Source organism: Lissotriton helveticus, chromosome 3_1, assembly GCF_964261635.1.
Source record: "Lissotriton helveticus chromosome 3_1, aLisHel1.1, whole genome shotgun sequence".
NCBI lineage: Eukaryota > Metazoa > Chordata > Amphibia > Caudata > Salamandridae > Lissotriton > Lissotriton helveticus.
Window position 1 is genome coordinate 1,863,786,863 of NC_136061.1, and position 25,266 is coordinate 1,863,812,128.

The following is a 25,266-nucleotide window of genomic DNA, read 5'->3' on the forward strand; positions in this document are numbered from 1 at the left end:
CCTAGACAGGAACCTAACCTTGACACCCCAGGTTAACAGTCTCCTCCACCTGCTTCTTCATCCTTAGCATCTTCAGATTCAAATACCAAACTGTTGAACGTTACCTCATCTGGACTTCCCTCATCGGGAAGTTATTTGTTATGCTTACATCAATTATTTGATCAATTCATTTTTCAAAGAAAACGGAGGAAACTAAGAACTGAATACATCTTTGGGTTTTGAATCATAAGTATTGATTTTTTAATGTCACTTTATAATGTGCACATAGAAGATTTAGAAATGGGCACCATGAAAGGGAGCATAAGGATATTTGAAAAATCTGAGCACATAGGTCATGTGGTGTTACGTTCAAGTATAAAACAAAGTCAATCATACTAACATTAGAAACATATCTACATGGGTGCAGATAAATGAATTAAAGTGTTTATACGGCCAACTGTGGTACGTTGGTTTCATGTCGATTGCTTTTTGTGCCATTTCTCATGAGAAGGCAACTCTTCAATTGAAAGGGATACTGTTTTGCTCGACTTTCAGAGAGACCACAAAGTTTAGAATTTCTTTAATCGGATTGGGGTGCACTGGTGCAAACATGTTGCACAACGTCTTGTCATGTGCTTTTCCTCAGCGCTATGAATATTTGGAATGTAAGTCTGTAACAGACATCAGTCTGTGATATTTCCAAACAGGGCTTAAAAGCCATAACCTACGAAGAGCACACTGTCCTGGGAAGAACACCTACCAAAATCGAAAAATTGTAAAATAGAACAGAGTTAAAAACAAAATATCTTAGCAGCCTCTAGGATCCAACATTTGTAATCCACAGAAAGAGAGTAATTTACATCACTGGGGCCCAATAGGAGACCCAGATGGGAATTTCCCCTGACACCTCTCAAACGACAAATGGGGTTGCAGAGCGCCCCCTGGCGCAGGTGAGAAGATTTAGTTTGGCACCTGAAAATTGTTCACATTGTCAAGCTGTGAGAATAAGTATCCGAGGGAATTTCTTTTTCTTTTATGCATACAGATATTAATGGTTTCAAAGTAGAAATACTTATGCAATACACCCTTAAGCAAGAAAAGCACAAGAGGAAGAAAAGCAACAAATGAAACCGTTATAACTCATCAACCACAAATCCTTTCACATATAACTCCAAAGGGTAAACAGATATTTAATGGCCACTGCAAGGGCTTTAGGACCAAAGAGAAAAGAAACGGTAAAACATCTAACAACTTGGCCTGCAATAAGTCCCAGCATCCAGCAAAGAGGACATCCAAGACTTCGAGTGGCAGGTAAAATGAAGACAATTGCCCCTGCTCAATCTGTACGTATGGAGGACTTCATTGCGCAGGTTCAGGTGAAGGACCTTACTCTGCAGTAATGACTGTAGATCCTCTTGAAGTGGTACCCAGACTGGAGGATAGAGACTCATGCCTAGAAGTTCCAGGTACCATACTCTCTTGGTCCAATATGGATCAACTAGAATGACTTGGGCACGATCAATATGGATCTTTTTCCGAAGGCAGGGACGGGAAGGCCGGATTGCAACTCCTATTAAGTGTCTTCTCAGAAATCCTAATGTGCAAAATGTTTGACACACTGCGTTCAATGGTAGATTAAATTGTCTGCCATTGGCAAATCACTTCAGCCATCCCTGACACTTCAGCCAACTACAGGGGCATAACGCAGGCTCTTGTGGTGAGAGGAGCCCCCAAACCTTCATGAGGGCCCTATTCACGCCAAGGGCAATACAATATTTGTGAGATATAGGAGACACCTTGAAGGGGTGGGTGGGGGGGGGCGACTTTTTACATTCTGCCGTGGGCCATAATTTTGCATTTAGCTATAATCCAGAGGTGCAAAGCCCATTGGCGCAAGACCCAGGAAACCCCTCGGCCTTGCTTACTACAGTACCACATGGCAGAGGTGTTGTCTGTAAACCTACACCAGCCTTCCATTGATGAGTGGCAAAAAGGCCTTCAAAAGTAGACAAATGGCCTGCAAGCCAACTGATTGATATGGACCTGTGTTTCTGAAGACTAGAGTCCCCTGATATCCACCTTCCCCGGTGACCGTCCCAAACAGCAGTCAGGCATCAGTCACCACTCATCTCGGGGTGAAGAAGGAGGGGGGGGGGGAGAAGGGTGCCACTGGTCTAATTGTGGTAGAGCAGCCACCATTGCAGATTGTGTGCAGTCGCCTCTTAAATTTGAATGAAATCCAACAAGTTTCCTTGTTGCTGGGAGCACTGAAACTGGACTATTGCAGGGCTACCCAACATGTTCGACAAGCAGGATGCAGGAGGCTAAAAGGCCAAGAAGCCTCAGAGTTGCTCTCAACGAGATCCAGGACTGAGGCTGAAACAGATCATAGTCCCAATATTCTGGACCCGTTGAAATGGAAGGATGGCTTGAACTGTACCATATCCAGGGCAGTGCCAAAGAAAGGAAGTCTCTGCGAAGGAGTCCGTAGCAACATCGGTTAATTGACTGTGGATCCCAAAGATGTCAGGAGGTTCTCCATGATTTGGAGGTCTTGCATGAACGACTGTGGCGATTTTACCTTCCGCAGCCAATCATAGAGATAATAGAAAATAGGGATCATGACCTTCTAAGACTGGCGGCAACCACAGCCATCACTTTTGTGAACACACGAATGGCACTGGTGAGAAAAATAGGCAAGCGCAACAAACAGAAATCTTTCAAGGCCTGCCTTGAACCACAGACTGAGTCTAAGTCTGCTAGACGGGTATATGAAAATACTTGTCCTGCAAGTTCATGGGTATTATACAGTCAAATGGGTCCAGAGCAGACAGAGTCTGGCCCAGAGTTACCATTTAAAATTTGTCATTCCACAGGAAGGCATTCAGAGGACGCAGATGTAAGATGGGGCAAAGAGCCATATATTCCTTCAGTACACGGAAATAGCGAGAGTAGCAACCCTCCTATATCTCAGTCGGAAACCATCTTGATGGCTTCTTTGCAGAGAAAAACTTGCACGTCTTGCAACAGACTGGAAAGATGTTTCCCTTTGATTCGCTCTGAGGAGGGGGAAGATTTGGCAGAGTGGAAAGATATGGTAGGGCATAGTCATGCAAAAGGTTTGGAAGGACCCATCTGTAAGATGTGATGAAATGCCACCCCTGGAGAAAGTGCTGGATCATGCTTCATAACAGGTGGTTGTGCACCACTAATGGCAAGCTAAAGTGGCTTGCTGGATGTTGCTGCATGGGAAGGGGGCTGAGAGGACTCCATATTACCTGCTTTTTACATGTCCCTGGCCTCCAAATGATTGGGGCGAATGCTGAAAAATCTGGGGATACTGACATTCCCTATATGCCAGCTCCCTAGAGTACCCTCCGAATTTCAGAAATTGGTGCGGAAACAGATTTGCAGGGGTCAAAAAACCAAGAAACCAAGTCATAGCCCTACTCACTACCCTACTCTACTTAATGGCAGAAATGTATTTTTCGAGTAACAGGAGTGAGCCATCACAAGGAATATCCATGTGAAAGGCCTGAAATGTCTCCAGAGAATCCTGTGAAGAACATTCATGCCACCAATATCCCACTGGCTATAAACCAGAGGGCGTGCATATAGCTGCCCAAAACAAATTGCCCTGACTGGCCTCAATTCTAGGCTAGCGAAGAGAATATACGTTTTCAGAACTCCTCAATCCTCTTATACTTTCTATCTACGGAAGTCATTGATAGGAATTGGAGATCATTTTGCTGGTTGATGCCTGAACAAACAGTCTCAACTCTCTTAGGATTATTGAGGAAATCTGGGCTGCCAGGCACTAGGCTTTGACATCTGACCACCTGCCTATTCACCTGTGGGCAGGACACCGCTTTGTACAGGTGCCCAGTAAGGTGTCAATGAGGGTCTCATTAAATGGGCGCAAGGACTCTGATGTTGTTGGCACAGGGTGTAGGATTTCCATAAGGACATTTGGCTTAATCTCAATAAAGGGCAGCTGTAGGTCCATGATCTCAGCTGCACATCGGATTATCACTGCAAAAGAAGCACTCTTCTTAGTTATAGTTCCAAATGGCGAGTCCAGCCCTGTATCTGTATCAGAGGCCCATTGCAATTCCATGTAAAAATTGTCATCATTCGAAGGTGGGAGTAAATCGTCTCCATTTCCATCATCGTCTCTAGGCGAAGCCAAGCTTTGAGTAGAATCTGAGGCAAAATAATAGTGCCTCTGATGACATGTCCGCTCTAGGAGGGGCATTGGATTACAATCAGGCTGTACAATTACCAGTTGCGCTTTGGTGATTTTGTACTGCAGCATCGTCAGACTCGATCCAGAAGATTTTTCATCAACATTATCCCTGCATGCCCATAGGTGGCTTCAGTCAACTCCACGTGGCATTGTTGGCGTCATCCGCACTGGAAGTGACATCTGAATCACCTATATAGGTGCCACCTCATAGAGCTGATTTCAGTTACTTTTCACAACTTTCCATGCCAGAAGCAAGGAGCCATGAAGTTCACGGACACTGGTATGTCCAAATTAGGGCCATGAAAGGGATCAGCCTGACCCTAGCAATATGTCCGCAGAGCGGTGAGGATGGGTGGGTCAGTAAGGAATCTGCAGCTAGATATTGTCTCTACCAGATAAGGAGTTGTCGAAGGTATGTAAGTAACTAGATGCAGTTTCCTTACCATTGAATAGTGGGTGTACAGACTAATTTAAACTTAAAAGTCCTGCAGGACCAAACTGCCTGTCCCTGCGGACCAGACTGTCCAAGCAGTAATGCTTGATAAACGTGGGCAGGGATGTCCACGTTGCTGCCGGACAGATGTCCAGGACTGGAACTCCATGGGCTAACGCAGCGGTCGCAGCCATAGCTCTGGTGAAATGAGCTTCTAAGCCTTCAGGAGGATGCTTCTTTGCCAGTGCGTAGCAGATATTGATGCAGAGAATGACATACTCCATGAAGAATTGGTGGTCCACCCAGACATCTTGTGTGCAGTCAAGGTAGAATGACGATGCTCCTTTTAGGTCCAGATGCTGGAGTACCGCCTCTTCTTTATAGGGATATGGAGGAAAATAGAAAATGGGCAGGGTGACAGACTGGCCCACAAGAAATGGTGTTACCACATTTGGCAGGAAAGAGGCCCTAGTCTGATGCGCCAGTTTGTCAGGAAAAACTGATAGGAAGGGAGGCTTAGATGATAAGGCCTGCAGCTCACGCAACCTTCTAGCTGATGTAATGGCCACAAGAAAGGCCGTTTTGATGATGAGCAGCCTGAGGGGCCAATTGTGTAAAGGGTCAAAGAGAGCACACATTAGAAAAGTGAGAACCAAATAAAGGTACCACTGAGGCATAACGAAAGGGGAAAGTGGGAACATATGTACAAAACTTTTGAGAAATGATTTACAATCATCAATTTAAATAAGGAGGGTTGGTCAGGCAGCTTCAAGAAGGCAGACAAGGCAGAAAGATACTCTTTCCGAGTGCCCAGAGCAGAGCCCTACTGGGCAAGGGCCAAAATAAAAAGTAAAATATCAGAAAGGGAGGCAGAAAGAGGGTCAATAGACTTTTCTGTACAATATGATAAAAACTTTTCCATTGGCAGGCGTATATTGTCTTGGTGGAGGGATGCCTGGCTGCCAGAATAACATTACAGACTTTGGGAGGAAGGTCGAAAGCTATCAACTGCCGCTCAATCTCTATGCAAGAAGGTGCAGAGTTGACAGGTTCGGGTGGAAGACCCTTCCATGCTGCTGCAACAGAAGACCCTTAATGCTTATGTTCAGAAGGTCAGGATGTCCGACTCTCCTTGCCCAGCCCGGAGTCATAAGGATGACCTGGGCTTGGTCGTTCATGATCTTCTTGAGAAATCTGGGCAGGAGTGGTATTGGCGGGGAGGCATACATGTGGCTTGAGCTCCACTTGAGAAGAAATGCGTATCCGAGCGAGAACTGCCTTGTAAACTCCAGCGTGCAAAACTGCTGATATTGTGTGTTTACGGCAGAGGCGATCACATCTAACCAAGGCTCTCCCCACTGTTGAAATAGACTTTGTACCACCTCCGGGTGGAGACGCCATTCGTGATCTACTGGGCATCGACGGCTGGGTTTGTCCGCCCTGGTGTTCAAGGAACCTGCCAGGTGTTAAAGCACAAGGGAAATGCCCTGCCGCTCCAGCCATGTCAAGAGATGCAGGGCCTCTTGACAAAAGTGTCCACAAGCCCAACCCGCCCTTTTTGTTGCAGTACCACATAGCAGTGGTGTTGTTCGTAAACACTTGTACTAGCCTTCCCTTGATAGAGAGTAGAAGGGCGTTCCATGCCAGTTTGATCGCTTGGAGCTCCAACAGGTTGATGTGGAGTCCAGATTCAGCCAGAGACCAGAGTCCTCTGATCTCCACCTCTCCCAAGTGGCCACCCACTCCCAGGAGTGAATCATCTGTCACTACTGTGAGATCTGGTTGGGAAAGGGATAGGGGGTCTGCCTCTGACACAATCGCGGTTCATTAGCCACCATTGCAGGTCCTTTGCTCTTCCCTCTGAGATGTGGACCATGTGGGAAAGACTGCCCTGATGCTGCGTCCACTCCTACTACTGAGTCACATATGGCATGTGTCACCAGCAGGAGGTTATGAGGCCCAGCAGCAGGAGAGTAAGTCTCCCAACATCCAGTATAATGGCTGAAACATCGGTATCATAGCCCGCATAGCCTGAACTTGCCACTCTGGAGGATAAGCCAGAAACTGCACTGTATCCAGAACAGCTCTGATGAAAGGGAGGGTCTGAGAGGGAGTCAGGGGTGACTTTGGCATGTTCATAGTGAACCCCAGCAAATGCAGGACGTCAGCCGTAGTCTGCAGGTGGAAGACAACAGCCTGGGGGGGGCCCACCTTCAGCACGCAGTCGCCAAGATTGAATAAGACTGGCACCCATGATCTGCAACTACCACCATCACTTTGGTGAACACCCGATGGACGCAGGTAAGGTCAAAAGGGAGCACAGTGAAATGAAAATGCTTGTGGCCTAACATAAACCGCACTAATTGCATAGTTGTACAGTGAATTTGTGCATGCATATGTGTTTGTCGTGGATTGTCTGTTTATGATTTATGATACTCAGATGACCCTACCTTGCCTACAATTCCCTCGTGTTCTTGTCCCCCCAGTGTGTTAGTCGGACATCGGCTGGTGTCCCACTTGTATCACATCATGTATTACCTTTATATTTCCACTATGAGTAATTAAATTGTCCGGCTGGACACATTGAATATAGCACTATCTAGTCTATATTTATTCTGTTCTCATTCTTTCTTGTCTAGGGACCATTGTCTCGGTTAGCTACCATAAACCGCAGGCAACGCTGGTGGGCAGGCAAGACAGGGATATGAAAATAGGCATCCTGCAAGTCCAACACTACCATTTAGTTTCATGGGCCCAGGGCAGACCGGACCTGACCCAATAGGAGCATTTTGAATGTCTACTTTTCTAGGAAGTAGTTGAGGGCTTGGGGATCTAGGATAGTATGAAAGCCCTTATCCTTTTTTGGGGCCGGAACCCTCTCGTTGGCTCCCTTGGCCAAAAGAACCATGACTTCCTCCTGGAGCAGTGACAGATGATCCTTCGTCAGCCAGTTGTAAGATAGAGGTATGGAGAGAGAGAGAGAGGTAGTCTCAAAGGGTAGGGAGTAGCCTCTTCGGACCATCTGCAGAACCCACCTGTCCGTGTAATGGACTGTCCGTGGTGGAGGTGATGGCAGATCCTGCTACCAACTGGAAGTCCATGATCTAAAAGGACAAGATTAGCAAGGTTTGGAGGCTGCAGCTGCAGGGGGTGGTGACTGTACCACACTGCTGGCTGCCCGACAACCCAAAAGGCCGGTAGGAACCGGGCCCTCGTGCACGCAGATGGTGGGAAGTTGTGCAGCTCGGTGGCTGGGATTGAAAGACAGACATGGGATGTGGGGCAGTCGAGAGGCCCACGAACTTGGCCGTAGCCCGCAAGTTCTTTAAGTGCTCCAGCCCCCTAGTCTGCCTTGTATCCGAAGAGACGAGTGCCACCAAAAGCATGCTCATAAGGGAAGCCTTAACATCCCCTGAAAAGCTAGATTTTCTCAACCAGGCATGGCGTGTGCCGGCCACCGTCGACGAAACCGCTCTGCCCAGCGAGTTGGTCATGTCCAAACTCCAACGTATAGTGAACTTCGCTGCGTCTCTCCAGTCTGAAACTGCCTGAAAGAGAATGGCCCGGGTCTTCTCCGGGCCCTGTGGCAGTACTTGCTCAACCGTTACCCACAGCGTGTGGAAATAACGGCCCAATAAGAATGTGGTGTTCACTGACCACAAAGAAAGGCTGGTGGAAGAAAACATTCCTTCCAAGCTGTCTAGCCTCCTTGATTCCCTGTCTTTGGGAGCAACAGGGAACGCGCCATGGTACAGCCCACCAAGCTCTCCGGGGTAGGGTGCTGGGTAAGGAAACTTGGGTCCTCTAGGGCGCGGCAGGGTGATGGGCAATCATTCTATTCACAGGAGCTCCTGTGATGGGTATGGACCAGGACCCCAGTGAGGGCTTTGTTGAATGGCAGTAGGGGGGCGGGGGGGGCAGTGAAAGAGACTACCGGTTACAACACCTTTGTCAAGATGGTGGCCTTTACCTCAGCCGCCCTTCGTATCATTATTGCATATGTAGCTCCTGCCTCCGAAGCCACGGCGGAGAGGAGAGCATGCTGGAATCTGGAGATGTGTCCAGTACACTGGCATCACCCAGTTCCTCATACCAGTTCAACTCTTGTTCATACTGGTATAATAAAGGGTCCAGTGATCCCCCTCCTGTTCCACCCCAAGGCCTAGCCCGGCAGAATAAGGCTTAGCTCCGGCGTATAACACAGGGGTCTTGTCGGCACCAGAATCAACATCAGTCGGCACTGCTCTGTGTTATTATAGATCAGAATAGGGCTTGCACCGCTAGTAGGTGCTGCCGTTGCCATCGGTGTTGGGACTGGCACCAGGGAAGGTCGTAATGACACAATTGGCGCTGGTCCAGATCCAAGACCGGATCCACGGGGGTACACTGGAGGGGTCGGTGCGGAACGGTTGGGGCCCCCTCTGGCCCCGCCGAGCCTGTAGGCGTTTCGGAGCAAACTGGCCGCTGAAAAATGAGGTGCATGGGATCATAAAACTCTGATTTGAAGGGGAATCTCTCTCGCTCTCAGAAAACTGGGGTGGCGATGAGTTATCCCAAGCACAGGTTCGGAGGAACCAAGCATTCGAACAAGGCCTCGAACGCTGATGCTTCTTAGTCGCGTTGGCTGACGACGGATAAGTTGAAGCATGCTATGATTTAATTTGCTTTTTGTGCCTCTTACCAGAGTGCCCTAACGATTTGGAGTGGGACGAATAGGACTTTAGAATCCTGGAATGGCCTGAGACCTTCCTCTCAAGTGACTTCCGCAGAGTTGCATGCTGGACCTCCAGCAGCTTTAGGGACTGGTCCCTCAAAGCCTTCAGAGCCATGGTCCGACACACTGAGCACTACGTGGTTGTGCTCCAAAAACCATACAAGTGACGGGCCCGTCGCCGACATAGCATGGTGACAGATGCCACAGGGCTTAAAACTGGTCTTCCTCGATGACATCCTCTACACACCAGGAGGAAACTTCAAAAGAGAACAACAAAATGTCACAAAAATACTGTCAAAAACTAACAGAGGCGTTGCGTTTCTCTTGATCAGTGCTGGCTAGTGCAGAAAGAAAAGAACCAAAGTCAGTGCGACAAGGTGGAGCCTATATAGGTGACGCGATTCTCGCTTCTGGCGCGGATGTCACACAGAGCCGACCAATGTCACTCACTGGCGCTAAGGGATACTGCTCACGAAAAATCTTCCAGATCCAGTCTGAAGCCTGGGGAAATTCAAAGGTAAGGAATCTGCGGCAAGATGTCTCTATCAGATCAAATCAGCATGGTAGCTGTTTGTGCGTGGAGTAACCATATGATGAAACATGCCACTTTTGAATGGGTGAGGGCTTCTGTCCTATAAAAATGAATTTTTTTAGGACAACACTATTGCTCCAGTTTCTTGTTTTCACTCTCATTGCACACATGGTTGCTAATCGATCAGAAATTATCAAAATGACCTTCTTAGCAGGAATGCTGGCAGAATTAATGGCACTGTACAGTCTCCCTCCCATTCCCACTCGCTCATTGTCTACACCACACGGTTTGATACAACCTCTACTTTAACTTTGGTTTCTACATTCAATGAGGACTTTTGCAAGACTGAAAATAAATCTGCAAAATGTAGTTTTTAGGGGTGGGAGGGTTTTGAATTAGTTTTCAGGGGTGGCGTGATTCGGGTTAGTTTTTAGGGGGTGGGGGTTTGGGTTCGTTTTTAGGGAGTGGGAGGGGTTAGAGTTAGTTTTTAGGGGGTGAGGGGGGCCTGGGCTAGTTTTTAGGGGGTGGGGGGTACAGATTAGCTTTTAGGGGAAGGTGGGGTCGGGATAGTTTTAAGGAGGTTGGGGGTGTATTTAGGACTCCGGGGGAGAAGGAAGGGGGTGGTAAACTCAGTCACAGATAGCAGTCTAACAAGCATGCCTTTACCACGAAAAATCGTGGTAGAGGAATGCGTGGTAAAGCTAGTCATGCTTAAGACGTGGTTGTAGTAGACACTTCGTTGTTCAGGTAGGCGCTGTAAAGGAACTCGTTATTCCAACATGCAAACCACATCCCTACTACCATACCTAGCAAAGGTTCTGGAAACAAATGCTGCTAGATGCTTATGTTCCTTCCTTAAGGACTACCACTTTCTCGATCCCCCATCAAGCAGGCTTTTGGACAGCCCACTCCACCGAAGCGGTCAGCCTCTCAGTCGTAGATGACATGCGGGAAGAAGCTGATAAGGGTACCACTCAGGCACTGGTGTTATTAGATCTCTCAGCAGCCTTCAACACAGTAGACCATGAACTTCTGATCGACCAGGCCAGGAGAACTGCTCGCCCCCTGGGCACAGTACTCAAGTGGATCACCTCTTTCCTGAAGACCGTGTCCAATTTGTTTGTCTTTTCCCTTTCCGCTCACCCAAAGTCCAAAGTACATGTGGAGTGCCCCAGGGGTCCTCTCTTTCACCCCACCTGTTCGATTTGCACATAAGCCCCCTTATGTACTCCTTGAAATAGACGAAGGTTATAATTTACAATTACGCCGATGATATGCAATTACTTTTTGCTATAACTAACTCACCTAAATCTAAAGTAACTTAGCAAAACAGGATGCTATTCATCCGCTATTTGGTGAACAGCAATCACCTCAAATTAAATTTAGATAAGATTGAGATTGTCATAACCAATAGCAGGCATGACCTGTGCAAGTCCACATTTTGGCCAGCCGCTCTGGCACGTCCCCCACAACCGAAAAGCTCAGTCATGAGCCTTGGAGTCCTTATTGATAAGAACTTGTCTTTGAAACCTAAAGTAGGGACTATGATCTCACCCAGCTTCTTACAGGCCACTAGCAGCTTGTAATAGGCAAATTTCTTACTCTTGAAGCTCTTATCCAGGTTGTCATTGCATTAGTAATCTTGGGGATCGACTATGTGAATTCTATGTACCTGGGTATACCGGAAGGACTCAAATGTGGATTGCAATTGTCTCAGAGCCAAGCAGCCAGGCTCATCTACCGTCAACCTAGGAGATGCCACATGACCCTCCCGATGAGGCAACTACACCGGCTGCATCATCTTTAAATCACTATATGGTAGCAGCCCAGCTTTCATCTCAGGTCGCATTTAAAAGAACACTCCCGCCCGCAATATTAAATCCGCTCACCTGAACCTTCTCATCCCCTGCCCCCCCCACCCCCCCCCCCCCCCATCCCCCCTTCAAGAAGAAATGATTGGGCAGCTCCAGCTTCTCTGTACGCACCCCATGTATTTGGAACTCCCCCCCCATTGGAAATAAGGTCGACCCCTTGTTACACCAGACAACACCTAAAAACCTGGCTTTTCAAACAATGTTATGCCTGATTCAGTGGTTCTCTTATCCCAGCGCCAAGGAACAGTCTGGTTTTACATGAGCTTTACAAGTACTGATAACATAAGAAGGACAGAGCTTCTGCATGCATCTTGTGGGTCACTAACAGAAGACACTGTACAATTCAGCAATCTATGCTTTTGAAGGATTGCAATAATTTGCAGTCGTACAACACAGACCATCTCGAGAAGGAGCAATTACTCAATTTCGACATTTATGGAGAATAATTTTGAAATGGCTTTTCCACCCACTCATACAAACTTACAATGTAGTGTTTGCATGTACTCATAATCCTGCCTATATGCACCAACATTGTTAAAAAGAAAAAAAGCATGCAGTTATACTACACAACACAATTTTGCTTCCTCGCCTACTTGCACCTACCATTGGAAATCTGAAGGGAATTGTGTAAAACAATTAAATGAATTTCACACCCACCCTAAAAGCCTTGATTTCAACTGTCGTGGCTCGACCTTGCCTTAATACACCCTAAGTAGCTGCAAAATTTTTGGAAGTAGATTTATATATTGGTTTTATAATTGGAAAATTTAAACTTAGTCAGGTATTTCCTGTTCATAAATGCTTACTTTTGTACCAGATATCGATAAATCCTACTTTGTTAGTACTTTTTAACAACTTTAAAATGAAGCCCTGTAGAAGCACCTCCCTTACTTCTTGTGTGATTCTATCCAGTGATGGTTTCGGAAATGTGGTCTTCTCCTCAGCGTCACCTGTGAAGGCTGACTGTGATCCTGGTTCAGAAGCTACTGCCAGGTTCCCCGGCTCAGATGTTACAGTTGAACCTGCCATGCATCCAAGCAGAGGAAGGCTCCCCTTCATGACATACTGAGCAGAGGGCTCGCTGACAGGAGTGTAGGTTGCGAAACTTGACGACAGGGGTGGAGTCAAAGGGACGTCCGGGCTGTGAACCTATCCAATAGAGAGGCGCAAAGTTATTTAAAAGAATTGAAAGTTAAGTTGCTAAAATGTCTATTGTGTACTGTGCTTACATTGCTGGCACCAGGCCGGTTCATAAGCTTGCAATACAACTGGCACACTTAAAGATGTAGGTTGTCCGATCATTCATTTAACAGAGCAAATTCAGATTATTCAGCAAGTTACTACAGAGAGTTTTTTGGTTAAGAATATATGTAATATCTTCAAAGGCAGCTTTTACTCAATTCGCATACATATTTGGGGACTAAATCAAATGCCATATTTGCCTTTGATTTACCAACAGGATCCATTTCGAGGATTGGATATTATGCGGGTGACATTCAGCCAACTGGAGTAGCAACACACTGTCCTTTGTGCTCAGCTTGTTCTTGTCAAAAGAACAGCGAAAGAATATTTCAACCTGTTGAAGATCCGTGGACCTCTACAGCGCAACATTGTAAGCCATTTACATGTATCGATCCTACATAAGCCCCTTGTTTTCGATATTGTACCTTGCTATTCCCTGCTTTACTAGAAACAAAGAAAATGTAGAAGATTAATTCTTCGTCGCCTAAAGTCACGAGATTACCGTTTTCCATTGTGCCGTCGGGTTCTCCCTGCTTCATGCCCATCAGGGGTTTAAGTGGGGCAGACTGTCAGCAATTAAACAATGACTTTGAAAGGGTCCCAATGGGGCCCTAGATTTAGAACTCTATCTATACAGGATAAAAGATACATTTCTCAACAATGACTGTAAAACCCATAAGGTAATCCATGTCAGTGATGCGATCACAGTCTACATTTCACATTTTTCTTCCTCTTGCTTTCCCAAAGACTATTTGCATTTGTCTGGGGGAGTTCAGGTTGTTGATGTGCCCTGATGGGAGACGTTTGACAAGTCAGAAAAGCAATTCAAGTTTCTCACAGTACCCGTCCGTGCGTCAAACAAAGGTGTTCAGACAACATGCTCATTCAATTCTTGACCTCCCTTTAGAGTGCAGCAAGAAATGGTCCAATATTTGCCAATTGTAATTGCTACTTTGTGTGAAAGCGTGCAAAGGAGGTAGATACAGCAGTGAAATATTGACAGCGCCACAGAAAGAAAATGCTGTGTTTACAGGTGGGGGGAGAGAGATTGTGTGTGTGAGAGAGGGCTTGGTGAAGGAGAAATAATGCATGGAAGTACAAGCAGAAAAGCAGAGAAAGGCCTGGAAGAAGAAGAAAGAGTATGAGCAGGGCAGATGGAGGATTTCAGAAACATATGGCGAGAAAAATATGCCTAATATAAGGAGAGACTGTGGCATAAGGCAATGGAAAATGGAGAACAGCAGTGAATGCGGCACTCCGAAAACCGCTCTCCATACCACAGTAATGTTCAATTCATAGTCTCATATTTTCAGAATTGAAACATTATCAATTCTAAAGAACGGAATCACTATTACTTGTTTATCTTTTATGGCTAACATGCATTGGCAAAGCCAATATTCTTGGCTTGTTTTAGGGGGCTATTGATTGTTGTATGGTATGTCTCGATGTCATATTAGAAAACTCACAAAGTCACTCAAATATTGGTGAGGGGCCATGTTGTGTGAAGCACGAGATTCTTGTTCACATATTGCAAGCCACACCCTTAATATTAGGCTACACCACTTGGAAAGGATTCCTAGTTATGCTTATGTGGCCACGTCGCTTTTACAGACCCATGTTGCCACCATTTTCAGCGCACTTCGAGCACTAACACACCTACTGTTCTCTTTCTCACTCTTCATATTCAGAAGCTCCAAAGCGGCATTGTACCAGGACAATTTATCTCCATCTGTCTGTCAATGGGAGTCATGAATAATTATCTATCCATTTACAAAAACTAAATAAATAAATAAAATAGACTTGGAAGACTGGTTGCCACCTGGTCAAGTATCCAATCAGGGCCGGCCCTAGGCTTGTGCAAAGTGTGCACCTGCACAGGGCCGCCAAACCCTAGGGGCCGCCACGACGAGGATCGGAAGGATCAATGATACATCGTGGCACTGGCGGCCCCCTGGCAGGATTTGGCGGCCTCCGGCTCCGACCCCGGCTTCCAATACTAAGTTCCGACATTCACAGTTCCAAGCCCTGACACATTGAGTCACCCCCCCCCCCCCCTTCTCCCTTTAACTTCCCTGGCCTCTGGAGTCCGCACCGACCTCGTTCCTGATTGGCAAGCAGGGGCGCCGGGGTGTTTCAAATCATCATGACTGTCACCCGGCTGGCTGGCACAGACGCCGGAAGCCAGGATAGAGTGATCTGCGGCAACGCGCAGACTCAACCTAACCTGCTGCTTGACTTCCCCACGTGCGTAACTAACTTGTGGGACTGGTGGCGTATGATCTCTCTGCACAGCCCAGCCATTTGGTGGTCGTCGACGTCGGAGTCGGACAAAAGTTGAGCGGCCTCTGAGCTCAGACTGAGAATAAAGTGAAGAAGTGTGAACGCACCTGCCGGGTAAGGGCAGAATAGATCCATTCTCTCAGATGATTGATAATGATATTTCTGCACACTGTTTGTGGCACTGACTGACTATCGCGACGCGTCATGGCAAGCAAGCGAGTCATATTATGAAGATAGGTAGCCGGGCGTGAGTGTAGCTGTTAATGCTGGAGGTCGGAGGGGCGAGACTATCGCGACGCGTCATGGGAAGCAAGCGAGTCATATTATGTAGATAGGTAGCCGGGCGTGAGTGTAGCTGTTAATGCTTGAGGTCGGAGGGGCGAATTTACTGCAGCCTGGAGTTTTGCCGCATCGAGGTAGGCCGCCCGCTGTCTGTCTTCCAGTGGCAGCGCTGGCCACTGATTTCCTTTAGGCCCCTCTCCGCCTGTGCCTGCAGGGCCTATAATAAAGGTGGAGTCGGGGCTGTACTATTTTGCATTAAATTAAGCTGCAGTATATGGCTGGCTCCCAGCCAGCGGAAGGCCTAATCATTGCCGAGTATTACATTTCGGAATCACTGACACTTTCTCCGAGGGGAGCTCGCTGCACATTCAATTTGCCGGTGCCGCATCCATCGACTCGTAGGCCGCCGTCTGTCTTCCAGTCAGTGGCAGCGGGTGCGGCCTCCCATGTAAACTGGTGGTGATTGATTTCTTTAGGCCGCCTGCCCAGTCTGTGCCAATAAAGGTGGAGAGAAAGGGTATTTCTGCACTATTAAGACAGTTGAAATATGGCTCCAAGTCCCAGCGACTCCTGGGGGCCCCTAGAGTTCGGGGGGCAGGGGAGCGACCGGGCCAACCCGAGCGCTTTTAGTTTCACACAGCCAGGCGCGGGCCCCGGTGGAGCGCGGAGAGCACCTATGGTTACTCCAGGGGAAGGAACTCGCTATCTCTCTCTTTAGCAGTCCTGCTGTCCGTTACTGGAACTCACCCAGCTCTGCCAGAGCACCTCACTCCTCAGCTGGGGCGTCCCGTAGACACATGTGAGATACATAGAGAGGGAGGGAGGTTAAAGGTACATGGAGAAGTAGAACCTAGAGACAGGTTAAGAGAGAGGGTGAAGTGAAGTAAGGAAATCCCATAGAGTATTTTTTAAATTTAAATGCCACCAACTGCCGGAGAGTGCTAGGGTTAAGGCTAGATTGGGCACGCCAGGCATGCACACCAAGGGGCAGATTTTCTTTATCGCAATGCAGCACAGCAACAAAAGTTACTGACCTGCACAAGGGTGAGATTAAAGCAGCACAGAGCCGTATATATTAGATATGGCCTGCTGCTGCTCACTACTCGCTCGTCACATTACTTGTCCTGAACTGCGTCCCCAGGGCAGCAGTGGGCGTGGCAAACACAGGGAGGTCAAATTACTATTCTAACTCCACGTTTTTCATTTGCCTGCATATCCTACAGTCAGTTTTTGCATACATTGTTATGTATCATTTTAGGACCCTAGTGTAATTTTCCCAATTAATGCCCTTTGCCCTTATATAGGTATAGATCTCCATATCCTTATAAAGGCATAGAATCATAACCAATGACCGATTATTTCTCTGTGGGGGGTTGTGGGGGTCCGGTGCCCCCGTCATGGCCCTGGCACTGCAGCTGTCTGTGCGCCCAGTCCCTCATGTTGTGTGTCACAATGCCCTCCTCCTCCTAAATTGTATCGTTCCGAGACGAATTCGGAAGGGTAGGAGCAGCCGCAGGTACTGGTAAATCATCTAACGACTTTTCTGGACGTATTATTAAAACACCTTCCTGAGCTCCGCCCCGTCCGGACTCACTCTTCCGGGGCCCCCACCTACGCTCCTGCACAGGGCCACCATGAGCCTAGAGCCGGCCCTGATCCAATCACATGCATAGCCCAGGATTGACTGGCAGTACGAGTATGAAACAAATGCTTAAAATGGGTGTGCCACTGAGCTCTGTCCCCACAGAGCGGTTATTTTCATTTTCACATGACCCAGGTGGGAAGGGGGAAGTCAGTTTGTCTTTCTTTCGCATTCAATCCCTACCCACCTTCTTTTCCTCTGCAGCTGCATCCGCCCCCCTACAAAAATTAGGATTATTGGGGTAACTTGGAGCACTATTCCATAGTTCTCAGCATGCATATTGCCTTTTTGTGAAAAAAGACTCTCGGCAATCTTGCCTCTAGCAACAGTTCACTCCACAAGTAAATCTTGAAATGCTGGAACAAATTTTAACAATCCCATAAAAAATTTGACTAATTCAAAGAGATTGTGGTATCCAGTGATGCCACGACACAAAATCTATAACTATCCTAGGTCCAAGATTAAGGATTGCTTCACTTAGACTGTGGGCTGAGTGATATCCAGCATCAAGCAAGGACTTGTGGACCAATCATGACTATTTGTGGCAGCATCAATTGGTAAATGGTAGTCAGTTGAACCCACTCTAAATTTCTATTCTGCATTTGTAATACCTCCGTCTTCTACTGTATAATAATATAGTTTAGCTTATTTTATTAACTCTACTTGAATTTGCTGAAATCAGCACAATCCAAATGAATTTAACAGCTGCGATAACCACTCAACCAAGACTCGCAGGGGTGGATGGGGGGGGGGGGGGGGGGGGGGGGGGGGGTACCGGCGTGGAACCATTAGTGACATTCCAGACTATGCTGGAGGTTTGTCCGGGCCACCAATCCACACTGTGTGTCAGATGTTGGCGCAAAGAAGGAGCTGAAAGAAAACGGAGTACAACTTTTTCTTCAAGAGGGTGTGAACAAGACATCAGAAAAGAAAGTAGATATGTGGTTAATGTCTTAATAACCCACTAAAAAGAGCAGAGGCTGCAGAACCCAGTTATGTTACAAACGCATTGTACGGAAGAACCAGCTCATTCTATATACCTCAGGAGTCACTGAGTTACTATTAAAAATATCTGAACATGTCAAGAGTGGCTGATTGTCGGAAAAGAGTCTGCAAGATTTAGCTCAGCTTTCAAATAGGAATACTCAGATTGAAAGAAAAAAAAATAAACACAATCAAAAGTAAATGGCCTCAGGTGATATACGAAGGACAAAATGTATTTAAAGAGCCAGAGCAGCCACAGACCTCTACAATCACGCTGGACTCGCCGCTTACTGCAGGAAACCAACTGCATCACGCCCAAAAAGCAGACAGTACCACTTTACAATGTTGATCAAAAAACATTTACCTAATGTATCACGAATTAGTTCGACATGCTGTTATTTAGAGGTATTAGTTTCGTTAAATAAAGTTAAGATTACAGTAAAGTGCCCGTGCTACACCCTGTGTTGGGTTAATTACCTTACTGACATAATTTTATATGTGCAAGTTACCTCTAAACAAACAATTCAAAGTCCTGTTTAAATAACCGAGCCTTCTTTAAAACCGGTACTCAAACTCAACTATGTGTTAATGAGCATCAATAATGATCCTGACAGAGAATTACTGATTATTCCTGGGTTAGGCGAAAAGGCCTCATGTGGATCAGGAAAACTCAAAGTAGGGCGGGGTGCCGCTTACGGCCCCCCCTGACCTTTACTTCAGGGCCTTGAGCTTCTGTTTACTTGACCTAGCATTGGCATTCAAAAAGCTATTAAAGTGGCAAGTTTTTTTTAAAATGTTAACTGAAGTAAACGGAAAAAAACAAAGAAAGTGTCCTGCACCACATATCTTTAGAAACACCTCAATTTTTAAAACCTTGTGCAAAAAGCACCTACAAATATGAAGACTGTTTAAAATTCATTAACATGTTGAAGCGTTTCACCTCAGTGCATCCGATTAGATCACTGCATTAAAAAGGCATTTATCAAAAGTGATATTTTTCAAACACGAATTTAGATATATTCATGCCTTCCCCTTCCTGATCACAATACCATACATGAAACAGGAGGAAAGTCATTACCATGTGCACCCTTTATGGAACAACATTATAGTTTATTAAATCAAACAAGAGGTTTTGTAGAGTGCACATTCTGAACTTGTGTATTTGAAGGCACTCTCATATGCGATAATGAAGAAAAAGGATGCAGAATGAAATCAAACAGTTAATTTTAGTTCACATAATTTGGTCAAGTTGGAAATCCAGGATTGATAAATTCAGTCACTAGATGGGTATCTGTTTCCCTTTCTCTTTTTCCATGAAAAGTTTATGTTTTATCTTTAGTTTTTGACACGAGATTAGAACTGTAGGTAGCCAGAATGCTAGGCAAGTTTTAGGCCTGAAGATTCAAGAGAACCTCGAGCTGAACCACAGCCAAGATCCTGGCTCAAAGGCCTGAGCCTGCAGTGGCTTGCCCATCTCTATCACAAAATTGCAATTAAGAGGACAAAGGGATAGGAAGGATATGATTTGACTATCAAACAGCTTGGTAAATCAGCAGCACAAATACCACAGTGCAGGGATTATTGTTTCAAGATTCATAACTTTCTCAGAATACCGTACTTTAGTAAGAGGGCCATGAGACTGGGTGGCCTCTCCTTCATGGGTAAAATAAATGAATGTTAGGTTACAGCCCTGTTTTGTTTTTTTATCATTTATTTATTAGTAGTGTTTAGTTTGATTTTAGTTTCTCCTATCCGCCTTAAAAAAGGAGCAGAGAAATATGTTCAGAAAGTTACCCAAGGACACAATTTTTGTAACAAAGAGAGGCCCAGATTAAAGATTAAAAAAAAAAATCCTTGTGGTTCCACAGTTTACAACTTGCTCATTACACAGCAGCTGGGGTGCGAGTGGTTCCGATAGTGTGACTCAGAGGCTGCTCTCACCAAAGATATGCCACAATGCCGTGAAAACTGCCAAGACATTAAATACAAATTTCACAACCAGCATATTTTGGTGAAGTGCAGAAGCCAGAATTAAATGTCAAGTCTCAGTGACATAACTAATACATTTCCACTGTTCCGTGTCTAGTGGTGGAGGTTGTGTGTTTGGGTCTGACTACTTCAGTGAATTGCACACCTTGCTGGGCATCTTAGTCATGGACTTTTTACAGGACTTGCTACCTTAACATATCCTGTTTCTATGAACTCCTAATGTTTACAGATAAGCGACTCAAGGAATAAAGAAAATGAGAGGTCTAAGATTCTTGTTAATTCCAATTCAATAATCAAGATACTTCCTTTGTGTACTTGGCTAACCAACGGTCGTGATAGCAAACAGAGAAGGTTTACCCCAGGGTGAGAGAGATACCGACTCACAGCATAACACAGATTTGTCAAAACTATGACTTTTCTAGAAACTAGGGGTTTAATTTAGGGTGCAGTAGGAATAAAACCCTCAAAAATTCCATGGGCCCAACCTTCTACCCTCTCAGCGCCCGGCGCCATCCTGCTGGCATAAATGCAGCGGTAGGTAACACCACAGAACATGCTTTTTGACCCACTGAAAATGTTTGAGTGTAACTATAATTTAGATAGTACACATCAGCCCAAAAGAAGGAAAGAATAACCAGGCGTTTGCTTTACAGTTAGTCTAAGTATAGCTACAAAGGTAAAGTAAGGGGAGAGGTTAAGGGATCAAAGTAAAATAATTTTATGCGAGGAGAAAATTTATTACGCAGACCCGGGCTTCAATGTGACACATATCCTGTAAGACTGGCTACTTTAGAGAGACGGAACCAGCAGAAAGGAAAGAAAAAGCTGCGTCAGTTCAGAATAAAATTACTGATATAAAATGACAGTATAGTAGTTTTGATTATAAGAAACTACTTAGCAACATGAAAATGAGCAGGAAGAGTCCTTCTATGAATATATACACACACCATGAGGAAGAGGAGCGATGGCTGCTCCCAGACTTTAAACAATAGTAGACTGTTAGCTTCAAGTTTAACTGCTAGAGGACCTCAGGAAATAGAAACAGTGAAAACACACTGGGCCGACACTTTTAGTCAATAATGGTCTATGGAAAATAATATGTACCAACCAAACAGGTGGAAAGGTTATACGATTTTAAAGCAACAAAGGTCACATTACAAGGGAACACTGATCACAGAGGGACAGTAAACTGAAGAAAGGGCTACCAGGACCTTTGGCATAAGTAACTGATGTTTGGGCTTAGGGGAAATGGAGCAAATGGAGTGCTCGGAACAATGAAATGAACAAACTGATCTGAGAAAAAAGCAAGTGGAAACAGAAAGTAGTGGAATTTTAAAAGCAATAGAATGAGAATAGTTTTGACCTATAAATACTTATTTTATTAAAATTAGAACGACCAGTAAACATGTTCTGAAGTGACTTACAAGCTTTTGTGAACATTAATAAAGGAAAGCAACCCTGCGCAAGGTAGGAGAATGCAGAAGAGGAAAGTAGTGCTGGAAAAGGCAGGAAATGAGGGAGAGAAAGACGGTGCTAAAAAAGGCAGGTCATGCAAAAGAGAAAAGCAGTGGTAAAGAAGGCAGGTAATGCAGATGAGAAAACCAGTGCCAGTGAAGGTAGGAAACGAGGAAAGAAAAGTGCAGGGAAGGTAGTAAATGTAAGGAAAAGCATTAAGGAAGGTAGAACATGTAAACGGAAAGCCAGTTCTGGGAAGGTAGGAAACGAGGAACATAAAAGCAGGGCTACAAACAGGCAGGAAACGCAGAAGAGAAGAACAGTGTTGGGAAAGTTTGTAAATGAGGAACAGAAAAGCAGTGCCTTTCTGCGAAATGTAACCATGCTTTCGATTATACTTAGCCCTGGAAAACAACTATGCAGATTATGGTCTGCGCACACGTCACACTTCTCACTCTTTTTTACATTCGGTTGACAGTTTTGTTTGTTTAAAATCCATTTCTGATATGTCTGTATTTTATTATATGGTTGGCACGTGAAAGAGACATTGGAATATCCAGCCGTACTTGGTAGGCCTGGGCAAGAAATGTGAAGTCCAGACAATGGCTTCATTAAAGGCAATAATAAACCGTGGCACAATGTATGCATGGTGTTAATGGAGAAAGAAGGGCCAATAGGCTTCTTATATAAAAGGGACCAAAGCTTAATACAAGTAGGCATTTGTGTAACACCTGGAAGTGAGAAAAACTGACCTGATTTGGCGCCTGGCTCAACGACTCTGGAGGTTTCCAAGGTCCTTCTTTGGCTCTTTGCAGTTTGTATAACGGTACCCCTGGACAACAGAACAAGGTAGCCAACACTAATTAGAGGCAAACAAAATTAAAGGGCCAAGACAGAGCTACACAAAGTACCACACAATCAAACAATAGCATTTAACTTCAAAAAGCATGCACAAGGAGGTACACTGTACATCTACGCCCAATAAATTTACACACCAAATCCTGGGCGGCTACACCTAGATCTCAGCAACAGTCTTAGGCATAAAGAGTCTATTACAGTCAAAACCATTTATTGCACTAAAATGTGCTCCAGATCTACTGGTAAAGAGCATCCGAACATTTCAGCAGACTGGATCCTACCTACAACATTTAGGCTACCCTTTCTAGATGTACCTATTAACGTCTCCACACGGAAATGGAAACCCTGCCTATGGGGCATTTACACAAGAATGTATCTGTACAAAGTTCTCTGAAAAGATCATTTTCCAAAATATAATTGGTCTCAATTTGATAAACTCAAAAATACACTCCTGGGCAGGGTGGTTAGTAAAATACTTTCATTGATTTAACCATTTCAAAGTTCAGTTTTTTTCTCTCAAACATAACAATTTAAAGATAGACATTCTTATACAGACTTTATTGAAAGGTGCTCTTTTCGTCCGGGGATATGAATGCTGTTCAGCAGTACTGCTCTATGCAGGACAGCATTATAGACCAGGGAGTACCATGGAGAAGAGGTGCATACAGAGACACAGCAGTCAGCAGAAAGGAGAAGCTACATATGGAGTAGCACCTTCTTTGACAGAACCTGACTGGAGCTCAGCTTCCATGCAAAGAAGGCTTAGTGATCAGAGGCAGTGACAAGCAAGAAGTGTCTTAGATGGGGAAATAGTAATCATTTCCACTCGCACTCTTTACTACAGAGGGAAACCTAAATGATCCGCTAATACTGTGACTGCAGTGCGCATTGCCCAATGCAGTGGCTGATGCCAGGGCCTGGACACTAAGTGGGAATGAAGGGAGTATGTGTTTACTAGACGGATTCCAACAAATGATCTTGAACGATTACCACATATGAATATAAGCAGTTTGGTTTTTAAAGAGAAGGCGGTCTTCAATGCATATCAAACCGCTAGTTATAAACCAAAAAATCACGGCCAGGATACTAATTCACTAAAATGGAATTCCCAGCAAGGCCGTGCTGTAACAGTCCTCTTGAAGGTACAGCAGTCATGCAGACAAGTAGCTCTATAGTCCCAAGAAAGGAGTAGCAACTCTGCAGAAGTGAAGGTACTGTCTATTACTAGCAAAGATGCCCCACTGAAAAGAGTTGATTCTCAGGTACTATCCATTAACAGCCTTAGTGACAGGTGTTGGTAAAATAACATCGAAAGTACAATATTCATGTTGAGATGTTCCTGTATTAATATAATGGTGACATGATGTGTTCCTGAAATACATGCACATCATTACGACCTATTGGACCACTCCTTTCACGCAATCCATGTAATAATGAGTTCCCAGAGTTATTTCAAGACGTGTTTATCACATGCAATTTAATTCTTTAAGCTACTTCTTTTTCACCTTTGTGAGGGGATTTCAATACATCAGTCTTCTGACACTTCTATTGATAAAACAATATCTTAGATGTTTGGGTATGCCTATAGTAACAGACACGAACAAGTCAAAACTGTGACTGCGTAAAGTCAATGAGGTATCTATGTGGTCTTTTAATGGTCAAATCTTTTGACCTGCTACTGTACTTTGCCCTAGGGACAGCGCACCATTTGGGTATAGTTTTCACTAGCTGTGATGGTCAGACTTTTGCTGTGAATGCTGAAGTTCTGCATCACAGAAAAACAAAATTATTTCACCTGTACATTGACATTTTCAGCAACACAATCAGCCAGCAGTCAAGTAACCCAAATTGCCGTAAATTCTACTGGCTCTCTAGCTTTCAGAAATATCCTGGGTTGGTAGGTTCCCAGTGTGCTGGCCGATCCTCGGTAGAAATACTGCGGTCACTCCCCATGAAAGCTGTCCTTATCAAAACAAGCATTTTTAATGCAATAAGTCTTGCATTTATGAGAGTTTGAGCTATTGGCATTGTAAATGACAATGCCTTTTATTTATGTGTTGTTTTTAGAACCGATACATTGCATTGCAAAAGCGTGCTATAACATTTTTAAAAAAGCGTTAGGATGGAGAGCCTGTCCTGCCAGCAACTACATCTTTATGAGCAGGACACTAAAGAACGAAGTACACACTGCCGACATTCAATCTATCATCATTTCAGACCATGCACCGGTAATCAGCTCCCTCGAATGGAGAGACCACACGCCAAGTATGCACGCTGGTTTTACCCACAGGCTTTACTATGCAACAGACTTGCGAGGGACGACCTCCGCAAAACCATAAATTAATATTTCCAATTAAACAATCCCCAAAACACAACTCCCTCTAATAACTGCGATGCCTTCAAAGAATTCTTGAGGGGAAACTGTATTGCAGCAAAAGCGGAATTACATAGGCAAAGAACCCTGGAACGCAGAACCCGGGAGACAGAGCTTCACAATCTCGAACAAGCGATAAGGCAGCTCCCAACCTAAGCCTCCAAAGCAAAGACACTGCAGCCACAGGTAAATTAAACACAATTTACGCAAACAAGGCCAAATTGACACTCCTTCGACTGAAACAAACATCATATACACAGGGTAACAAGGTAGGAACGGACTTGCCACACCAGCTCAGAGTTAAGAGGCACAAAGAGTACATTAGTGAAATACAGAATTCAATGGGTACTTTAGAAATTACAGAATACCGGAAAGGGGACAC

The 25,266-nt window shown here is 45.2% G+C and overlaps 1 protein-coding gene across 2 annotated transcripts in view; it reads right to left on the reverse strand.

Moving 5' to 3' along the window:
- PHRF1 (PHD and ring finger domains 1) overlaps positions 1 to 25,266 on the reverse strand; it is a 429,596-nt gene that overhangs the window by 14,754 nt on the left and 389,576 nt on the right. The window contains exons 15-16 of one of the 2 annotated variants that reach the window (XM_078682827.1): positions 22,405 to 22,484; positions 12,670 to 12,927 (exon numbers count right to left, since the gene is read on the reverse strand). In XM_078682827.1, coding sequence (XP_078538953.1) covers positions 12,670 to 12,927; positions 22,405 to 22,484 — 338 coding nt within the window. The remainder of the gene's footprint in view (positions 1 to 12,669; positions 12,928 to 22,404; positions 22,485 to 25,266) is intronic. The other variant, XM_078682828.1, reaches the window with a different exon arrangement.